The sequence below is a fragment of the Helianthus annuus genome, chromosome 11 (assembly GCF_002127325.2).
Source record: "Helianthus annuus cultivar XRQ/B chromosome 11, HanXRQr2.0-SUNRISE, whole genome shotgun sequence".
NCBI classification, from domain to species: domain Eukaryota; kingdom Viridiplantae; phylum Streptophyta; class Magnoliopsida; order Asterales; family Asteraceae; genus Helianthus; species Helianthus annuus.
This window is the reverse complement of record NC_035443.2, coordinates 67,067,650-67,078,199: the sequence shown is the minus strand read 5'-3', so window position 1 is coordinate 67,078,199 and position 10,550 is coordinate 67,067,650. Positions and strand designations below refer to the sequence as shown.

The following is a 10,550-nucleotide window of genomic DNA, read 5'->3' as shown; positions in this document are numbered from 1 at the left end:
CGCTTGATTCCACGTCACCAAGAAAGCGATTAGCATTTACAATAACACAAGTACATTTAGTTTTCTATGTTCTGACTTATGTTTCGGTTTATATTAAAGTTTTATCACCTAAATTCTTGAAATGTCTAAGTTTGAAAAAGACAAACCATAGCACAAGGATTTTACCTGTATGGAAGAGATATAAACCCAAAATAGTGTGCACTTATTGTAACAAAGTTTTGTGTAGTTTGAAGGTAGACCATTGGAGGGTGCAAAGTAGATGGAAGCATATTTTCAGATCAAAAAGTGTTGTTATTACCAAAGGACGATGAATAAAAGTATGCAGAAGGTCAATGACATTTGTATTGTCATAGGTTTTACATGGCTAATGCTTAGTGTTATTTAACCCTCTCCGTCGCAACGCAGATTAACTTCTATCTAGCGTTTGTATACATAAAGCCTCAATTTGTAAGCCCCCACCCGTAACACGACGAGGGTTCCATCTAGTTATATATCAAAAGAAATACATTGACATTCTTTAAGTGATATTTATGTCAAAGTTGCAGCTCTCATTTAAATCATAAGTTTAATAATACACATTTAGCATCGCTCATTTCAAATAATTAACAAATGCTCAATATATTTGTCACCATTACATGATTAAATTATAAATAAAGACTACAACTTTCTGTTTCTTCCTTTTAGAAGTACACAAGTAGATCAAGATATCATGCCTGCAATGCAAAAACCTGAAATAAACACCTAACTCAACCAAAAACCGAGAAACAACGCTTTTCCTACAAGAAAACGCACTCTGCATTCAAACGACAACTTTCGATTTCTCCTCAACAGAATCAAAGTTGAAGCTTCTAGCAACATCAAAGAACCGCGCAACAGCATCCTCCGGAGTTCCAACAAGAACACCATGGCCCAGGTTCAGAATATGACCCCTCGGTCCAGCACACTTCACAACCCTGTCGTCATACAAAAGCAAGCGTAAATGTTTAAACAACGCAAAGAAAAAAAATAAAAACCCGGTTAATTTTAACTAAAAACGACACTCACCTGTGGATTTCATCTGTCAAGGCGGAAAGAGGCGAAAACAAATAAGCGGGATCCACATTTCCTTGTATGCTGATGTCATCACCGAGCCTCCGTCTTCCATCAGCCATATCAACCGTCCAATCCAGTCCAATCACATCAACTCCTGTTCCCTTCATCTTTTCAAGCAACCCACCATTCCCGTTGATGTAAAGTACAAGCGGGATATCGGGGCATTTCTTCTTTACAATACCCACAATCTGAAAAGACAAAAAAGAACGAATCCTGATGAATATAAACCTCGTGCCATGAAAAGAAGACCCAAGAGTTGAGTTGACTTTACCTCATTGATATACGGCTTTGACCAAAGCTCCCACATGTGTGGAGGCAACTGTCCACCCCAAGAATCGAATATTTGTACGCAATGAGCACCCGCTTTCACTTGGTAAACAACATATTCGGCTATTGCTTCGGTTAAATGTGAGAGAAGAGCCCGTAATACGTGTGGGGCCGTATGGCACATGCTTTTTATATTTGTATATGTACGGGTAGTGCCACCTTCTACGATGTATGTCGCGATTGTCCACGGAGCACCCACAAAACCCAAAACCGCAGCTTTCCCATCAACCTAATTCACAAGCACTAATTAAATTTTCAAATATATTCAACGAGCTATGGTTTGACTTCAATCTACTACGCATAGGTTGTGTAACAGGTCAAAACAGGTTCTTGTTAAAAAGGGGTCAGGTCAAGTGGGGTCGACTCAATAACATTTTTTGCCCATTTATTAATTATTTTTGTTCAAAAAATGAATGTGTAATTATGATTACAAAATTAATATACTTTTACATTAATAACCTATAATTTCAAATAAAACAATTTTTTGTCCTCCTATTAGCTAAATATTTTTTAGAGTTAATTACTGTTTTCGTCCCTGTGGTTTGTCAAAAATCACTATTTCCGTCCATTAGTTTAAAAATTGCAATTTCAGTCACTGTGGTTTCACTTTCGTAACCATTTCAGTTCCCGTGGTTTCACTTTCGTAACCATTTCAATCCATTTATTCTGTTAGTACAGGGACTTAAATGGTTACGAGGTGGACTGAAATGGTTACGAAAGTGAAACCACAGGGACTGAAATCGCAATTTTTAAACTATTGGACTGAAATAGTGATTTTTGACAAACCACAGGGACGAAAACAGTAATTAACTCTATTTTTATATGGTCCGTATGATCCATTTGAGATCAAACCCAACCCAGATCGACCCATATAGAAGTATATGGGTCAATATTGCCACTCTTAAGCATAGCATTTAAAATGAACGCAACGCTTGTTACAGAATTGATACCAGTATTTACCAACTAGTACTAAATGTTATGAAATTTAGCCACTTTTTGAAATATTTGCAAAAAGTTAAAAAAAAAAAAAATACATGATGATTCAAATATGAAAACTAACAAATTTGACCTCAAAAGTCAAAGTACAAGATACCTCTTGTCGAAGAATCTTGAGGGAATCGCCAACAAAGTTAAGTTTATCCAAATCAATCGGATGTAATACTTTCAACCCTTCTTCAGAACGAATTGGAGTTTGAATAACCGGGCCCCGCACTTCTTCTATGTCAAAAGGAACACCGAACGCGGGTAAAGGGGTAAGAATGTCGGAAAATATAATAACTCCATCAGGATGGAAAGCTTCCCATGGCTGCAATGAGATTTCCACAATGAGATCGGTCGTCTCTGATCTCTCTCTAAAAGATGGATGTTTCTCTGCAAGTTTTCTGTAAATTGCCATGTACCTCCCCGCCTGTCGCATCATCCATGCTGGCGGTCGGTTAACCGGAAGTCCTCTTGCCGCCCTCACCAGAAGTGGTTCTGGATTCCCATTTTGAGCAAGAACACAACCAGAGGATAATCAAAGAGAGAAAATCGATGTTCAAAATAAAATTTAACATGTACTATGCCTTCATTCATATGTATTCTTATCTAACAGGTTTGATTGTCGATTTGCAGCCTTTCTGGTAACCAAGGTTTTGTAAATTGTGTAAGATTCCTTTTTCTTTGCAAATCAAGGAGAATGCTGAGAATTTTCTGATTATACGCAAGGTTTAAAAAAACGGAAACGAGTTCCGAGGCGTTTTCCCTTCGCCTCACGAGGCGTAAGTATCGAGGCGAGACGAGGCGTAAGGCCGAGGCGGTATTAATAAATAGAGTAAATTGCGGTTTTGGTCCTTGTGGTTTATAGCCAATTGCTATATCTTACAAACTTTAAAAGTCTTGCAATTTTCATACAAAGGAGATGGCAAACCTACTTTCGTAATCTTTTCAATGGGGGAAAGGAAGCCGAAGAAGAAAGCGACCACAACAGCATTCAAGGACGACAACGGAATAACTGCTATTGTCGGAGTATTACAATGGGAGAAGTAAGGACAGCACTCAAGAAGATGGGAAGGGCTAAGGCTGTTGGTCCTGACAACATACCGATAGAGGTGTGGAAGTGTTTCGGAGAGGATGGAGTTTGATGGCTAGCTAGTTTGTTTAATGTTATTTTCAAATTTGGAAAAATCCCGGACCAGTGGAGGAGTAGTGTCGTAGTGCCCTTGTATATGAACAAAGGAGATGCCCAGTGTTGTGGGAACTACAGAGGAATCAAGTTACTAAGCCACACTATGAAACTATGGGAGCGGGTAATTGAGACTAGGATTAGAAAAGAAACTCAGGTTACGGTAAACCAGTTTGGTTTCATGCCAACGAGGACCCCCAGCTTACCATTGAGGGTCAAGTGGTCCCACAAACGACTAAGTTCAAGTACTTAGGATCGTTTGTGCAAAGGGACGGGGAGATAGACAGTGACGTATACCACCGCATCCAGGCTGGTTGGTGTAGGTGGAGAGCAGCCACTGGGATTTTGTGCGATAGGAGGTTCCCAACAAAATTAAAGGGAAAATTTTATAGGGTAGCAGTTAGACCGGCTATGTTATACGGGACAGATTGTTGGGCCATCAAGAAAACACAAGCACGTAAGATGGAGGTAGCGGAGATGAGGATGTTGAGGTGGATGTGTGGCCACACGAGGTTAGACCGAATAAGAAATGAGGTTTTTAGGGAATGGTTAGGAGTGGCTAGTATATCAGACAAATTAAAAGAGAAGAGATTGAGATGGTTTGGGCATGTGAAGAGGAGACAGTTGACAGAACCAGTTAGAGTAGTGGAAACCATGACAGTGGAAGGAAGGAGGAGTAGAGGCAGGCCCAAGTTGACTTGGGATGAACGACTTAGGCAAGATTTGGTAGAGTTGCACCTCTCCGAGGACATGGTTCAGGATAGGAGCTCGTGGAGACGTAGGATTAAGGTTAAGGACTTGTAGGGGAGGGTATGGACGTGCCCTAGCTTTGTCTTGGGGGGAGGGGGGGGATAGATTTCTTTCTCACTTTACGTAGACCTCATGTATGATGACTTTCTTGTATCTATACCTACATGTTATTTGCTGATAATATATCTGACTACTGCTACGCTATATACTATCTCTCTTTTGTCTATTTAGCTGTTGGTTGTTTTGGAGTCGGGGGTCTCTCAGGAAGCAGCCTCTCTATTCTGAGGATAGAGGCAAGGTTTGCCTACATCCCACCTCCCCTAGACCCTACCAATAGTTCAGCTATTTGTGGGATTTACTGGGTATGGTTGTTGTTGTTGTTGTTGCAATTTTCATACAAAGGTTTCTAGTTTATTGCAGTTTTACTCCACTATACTAACTCCATCCACTTTCTAGTTAAAACCTGATCACATGAGAGGCATGTGATGGGCTAAATCGTAACAAAAAACAACTTTCTATCGTCATTTTTCTCCAGGATGTTGTATGCGATCTCCACCTAGGGTTTCCCAATGTCTGACCAAAATCTCCATTCTTCTTCAAACAAAATTATGTGGTTTTCTTTTTGAAACTGGTAATTGGGTTGTGTTATCGACCCTATATAGTATGTATTTTCAACACCTTTAAACTACCAGTTTTCATATATATCTTTTACTGGGATTTAGTTCTTGTTTCATGCATGTGTTATTATATAATCCACAGATGAGAATAGTGCTAAAATTACAAGAGAGTAACTATCAACTACAAAATAGTGTCTAGCTCTTTTGAAGCTTTGCGCTTGGCTCATTTGGAACATAAAAACTATATCGTAATCACTTTGAATTTGAAACAATGAAAAATATATGGAACATAAAAACTGTATAGTAATCACTTTGAATTTCAAAAAAATGAAAAAAGTATACAGTAACTTCTTTATTCAGAAAGGTTTATTTGTTTTATTAACAGGGGTAGACTGTGTATAATAATCAAACCAATAAATACACCCCTTATATTAATGTATGAATATAAACAGCAACGTGTAGAAAAATAAAAAGATGAATCTGTTAACAGAGAACAGCGGCAGCATCAGTTTAACAACATGTCGATTAACGATTTCATCCTTAAATCAAACGGCCATATCAGGTCATCATCTATCTACTCATACCCAATTGCATTTGACATTTGTGAGTCCCACCAATATAAAGGTTCTTGAATTTACACGCAACACCAGTTTAACAACAGCATGTTTCAACTCGCTTTTGACCCGATACGCAACGCACCATTTTAACAACTGGAATTTTCCAGTTTAACTGTTTCATCCATTTTTAACGCAGATCAGTAGCAATTTACCTACTACACCAGTTTAACAATTAGTATTACAATGTTCCAGGTTAACAAATGGCGTGCAGCCGCTCCTGCTGCCATTTGAAGAAGAAGAAGAAGAATGGAGATTTTGGTCAGACGTTGGGAAACCCTAGGTAAAGATTACATATCCTGGAGAAAAATGACGGCAGCAAGTTGTTTTTTGTTTCCTTCATTTAGCCCAGCACATGCCTCTCATGTGATCAGGTTTTATCTAGAAGGGGTGGATGGAGTTAGTATTGTGGAGTGAAATTGCAATAAAATAGAATCCTTTGTATGAAAATTGCAAGACTTTTAGATTTTGTAAGATATAGCAATGGGCTATAAACCACAGGGACCAAAACCGCAATTTACTCTAATAAATAAATATAACATCAAAAAGAGTTTTCTCATCAAATTTCATTAGATTCAATAGTTAAAACATTTAAACAGATTATCATACACATTTTAACAGCACATTCTATACAGATTAAACAACATAGGGTTGCAGGAACATCAAGTATTATATATTATATACTATCAATTTGAAACACAACTAGGCAACAAGTAGTTGTACATGATGCATTAGTGTTTTATTGTGCATAACAATGTTGTTTTTTGGGCTTCACTTGTATTAATTTAATTATTTCAAATCAAAATAGGTTAATTTAGACTTTAATCATCATGTGAACCCTTCTCAATTTTGGCCCCTGTGGTTATATCACTTTTACTATATTAGCCCAAAATAAGAAATTTTAATATATCTGCCCCCATGGTCTCTATAATTAACCCTTTTGGCCCCTAAGTCTAGAGATCATGGGGGCCAAAATGGTTAGACTTAGGGGTCAAAATGGTTAGTTATAGAGACCATGGGGGCAGATATGTTAAAAATTCTTATTTTGGGCTAATATAGTAAAAGTGATATAACCACAGGGGCCAAAAACATAATTTACTCTTGAAACAATTACCATACTATAAATTTGTAACATGTTGGTACTTTAGTGAGTTGTACTCTAAGGTTACGGAGTTTTCCAAAAAAAAAATTACTATACTTTTCACTTTTAATCCAAATGTTTTCATTTTACATTTTAACATCTATTTTTTACTTTTAACACAAATTTTTCTATCTTTTGCAATTTAACCCTAATATATTTTTATTTTCATCTTTGATCTCCGTATTTTTCATCTTTTGCAAATTGTTCGTCTTACGTTTCGTTCTAATTTTGCGAGTGAACACGCTGCAACGTGCGTGTGGGATTCAATATTTTTTCGTCTATTTTTTCCATATTTGACAGGTTCGTCGCAATGCGCGTGCTCTTAGATCGACATCCGCCTTGACAGGTCGGTGCTCTGACCGATTGAACTACAATCCCAGGTGTACAGCCTCCACTTTTTCTCTTCATTCGAACTATTGACTTTCGCCGTGTTGTAACAGAAACACGAATGATATACTATATTATATTCTAATAATAATAATAATTAATTAATTATATATATCTATATAATTATCTATTTTTTAAATGCAGTAGAGTAGACTCATAGTGGGCTAATTCATGAATTGAATCAAATGGTTTTATTTTAAAGAGTCACGCTCTTTCACTTTAAAAAACACCACATAACGGAAGCTGAACCAAGACTGACATTGAACCACATTTAAAAGTAAAACAATTTTCCTTCTTTCAAATAGTTATACTTATAATATAATGCTGTTAAAAAAAATCCCAATTCTTTTAAAACAAGAAAAATATCGAAATTACTATATTGTGAATAAACATTTAGGTTTAGATCAAAATCTAATGATAACTCGAATTTCTTATAATACAGGATTACAAGAACAACATGTATTATACAGTAAACATACAGAATACAGGATTATACATCAAGTATTATTAACAGCAGCAAAATCGGAATCATTAGCAGCAGCAATAATCGGAATCATTAACATCAGAATCAGATTAAAACAAGAACGGCAAGAATAATCGGAATCATTAACATCAGAATTAGATTAAAACAAGACCAGCAGCAATAATCGGAATCATTAACATCAGAATCAGATTAAAACAAGAACAGCAGTAATAATCGGAAGTTCAGAATCATTAACAGCAGCAATATTTATTCATGATCGATTAAACAAAGCTTCGAAAATGAATTAACAATCATCAAAAGCAGCCATAGCAGAATCCATTAACAGCAGCAAGTATCATTAAAATCAGCCAGAAATCAATTAACAATCATCATCAATTATTAAGAATGATCAATTAAACAAAGCATTAAAGAAAACTTACATGTGTTGAAGATTGAAGAAGAATCACGATTTCAAGATTGAAGATGGGATTTTGTGTTTTTGGATGTAGATACTGATTAACCCTCTAAAGATATTTAACAAAAAAAAAAAAAAAAAAAAAAAAAAGTCGAGCTAGTTTTATTATTGCCACCAATAAGTTTGGCAGTTCCGCCTCGAAACGAAACGTGCGCCTCACACCACTGAGGCGTACGTATAATATGTGTCCCTGAGGCGCCGCCTCATATACGATTTTGCTCCGTTCCGCCTCGGGGCGCACCTCAGTACGGACGCCTCGACCGTTTTTTTAAACCATGATTATACGAGTCAAATTATCAGTGTCATCCGAAGACAAACTAAGGTTAAATATTTTTCTCTTCTTTTACTCTAGGATGAGAGACTTTACTCCCATTTTACAAACGCCTCTCCTTGTCTTCACGGAAATATCATTTTGAGTCATAAAAGTATGTTAATTCCTTCAAATAAGAATTTGAAACATCTAAACACTTTTTTTTTAAACGGCTAACATACACATCCTCTAATCCTACTCCTAATTCTACACCACTATCCACTACGAGACTCAAACCCACAACCTCACAGAAAGGGACACCACTTTTCACACCCTAAACACTTTCTTCTAAATTCTAATTTATTACATCTGATTTTTGTTATCTAATATCACATAACTGTCTTTAAAATGGGCGTCCATACACCGCCTCACCGTTGAATGTCTTTGTGAGAAATGTATAAGCATGCGACTCACTGAAGATGCCATAAATGTAAAAAGAAACAAAAATGAAGTATTACATTCTTTTTAATTGCAAGTGGTAGAGGATGGCTTATGGCTATGAGTTTTTTTTGCCAAAAGAAGACTTGTTACAAAATTTTCAGCTCCAAACCACATGGGGGAGTTCAATAATACGTGCGCACTATTGAGTGGGGGAAAGTTAACGTACTAAACGTACGAATAGCATGAAAAATCAAAAAGCACACGGTGGCATTTTTGTAATTATCTGCTTGTAGGGTAATTATCAAAATTACTCTACAAATGATACTGTAGAGTAAGTTTGATCTTGTAGAGTAATTTTGTAAAATGTTCTTGTAGAGTAATTTTGATCAAAAAACTATACCTAACCAAAAAACCTAAACCCCTCCCCCCCCCCCCACCCCCACCCAAACTAAAAGCTAAAAACTAAACCATAAAGCTAAACCCCATAACTAAATGCTAACAAAATTACTCTACAAGATCAAAATCACTCTACAGGATCATTTGTAGAGTAATTTTGATAGGTGATGATAATTACGAAAATGCCACCGCGTTTTTTTCTCTTTTCCTTCAGTTCGTACGTTTTGTACGTTAACTTTATTTGTATTTGATCTTTTGTCCTATTGAGTGTTGATGAATCGTTATTGTGTACAGCTCAATTGTCATATCTCAGTAGTGACCACATATTTTCACTTTTACATGTAACATATACTTCCATGACACTTACACCAGCTTCTATAACCATGTAAATAGTTTTGGTTATTAATCTTCTGATGATGTGAGTCAAATAATGGGTTCGAGCCTAGGGAGAAACTTAGCCTTAACACACACACACACACACAAAAAAAAAAAAAAAACTAATCATTTTCCTCACTAAAGAAAATGTCATTTTGGGGGTGTGAGTTCCTTCAAAATTATAACTTACTACCGCTATATATGCTCTAACAACATCATAAACTCATAATTTACCATCAATTACAGCAAATTGAGGATAAAGAAGAGTGTACCCGAAGAAGAATCAGATGCAGATGCAGAGGGACGAACTACTCTGACTCGCTTAAACCTGCTGGTGGGTGCGACCCCATTAGGGCTGCTTGAATTAAACCCTAGAAAACTTGAAGATTTCCACCCGACGCTGCAACAACCGCACCCGCTGCAACAGCATGAACCACATTCAAGAAAACAGCAACAATTAGATGAAATTTTTACGCGGTGTTAGAATGTGAAATTGGGTGCGAGGGAGGATGATACCTGTTGAAAGAAGCAAAACCCATTTGGGAGATGAATCGATTTCACCCAAAGTTTAATGTGTTTAAGATTCAGAGTGTTTCATCTGCCATGGGAGATAGAGTGATTGAGGGGTGTTCTTATCTAACGGATATTGACCATCTGGTTTATCATCTTCATTTCATGTTTATAAGTTTGTAATAATAACCCTCCAAGCTTGATGAAAGTACAAAATAACCCTATTTGACGGTTTTTTCTAATGTCAACTTTCTTTTAGAGTTTAATGTCATTTTAGTCCCTGTGGTTTGGGCTATTTTGTATGTTTAGTCCAAAGGTTTGAAACGTTGCCATTTTAGTCCAAATAGTTTTAAGCGTTGCCGTTTTAGTCCACTGAGTTAACTCCACCCATTTTTTATGTTAGCTAGAAGGGTAATATGATCATTTTATATGGTCGAATTGCCCTTCTAGTTAACAGAATTACTTATATGACCGAAATGCCCTTCTAATTAACAGAATAAAGGGGTGGAGTTAACCCAATTGACTAAAATGACAATGTTTAAAACTAT

The 10,550-nt window shown here is 36.6% G+C and overlaps 1 protein-coding gene across 2 annotated transcripts; it reads right to left on the bottom strand.

The window, feature by feature from the left end:
- Positions 1 to 527: 527 nt before the first annotated feature.
- On the bottom strand, positions 528 to 10,167 carry LOC110923153 (uroporphyrinogen decarboxylase 1, chloroplastic). 2 transcript variants are annotated; one of them, XM_022167327.2, is made up of 7 exons: positions 10,009 to 10,167; positions 9,765 to 9,910; positions 2,513 to 2,895; positions 1,364 to 1,648; positions 1,045 to 1,280; positions 793 to 953; positions 528 to 713 (listed from the first exon to the last, which is right to left on the bottom strand). In XM_022167327.2, the coding sequence occupies exons 1-6, from the start codon at positions 10,029 to 10,031 to the stop codon at positions 800 to 802; spliced, it is 1,227 nt and encodes a 408-aa protein (XP_022023019.1). In that variant the 5' UTR covers positions 10,032 to 10,167; the 3' UTR covers positions 528 to 713; positions 793 to 799. The 2 variants fall into 2 exon arrangements, with proteins under 2 accessions (XP_022023019.1, XP_022023018.1); XM_022167326.2 differs by having other exon boundaries at positions 528 to 953.
- Positions 10,168 to 10,550: the final 383 nt, after the last annotated feature.

What these genes read in the sequence shown, in the direction of transcription:
- LOC110923153 (XM_022167326.2), bottom strand. Translation starts at nt 10,031, where the DNA reads ATGGGTTTTGCTTCTTTCAACAG. An exon ending in TGCATCTGATTCTTCTTCGG is followed by an intron (nt 2,896 to 9,764) that starts GTACACTCTTCT and finishes ATGGGAATCCAG; the next exon opens with AACCACTTCTGGTGAGGGCG. An exon ending in CAAAGCCGTATATCAATGAG is followed by an intron (nt 1,281 to 1,363) that starts GTAAAGTCAACT and finishes TTGTCTTTTCAG; the next exon opens with ATTGTGGGTATTGTAAAGAA.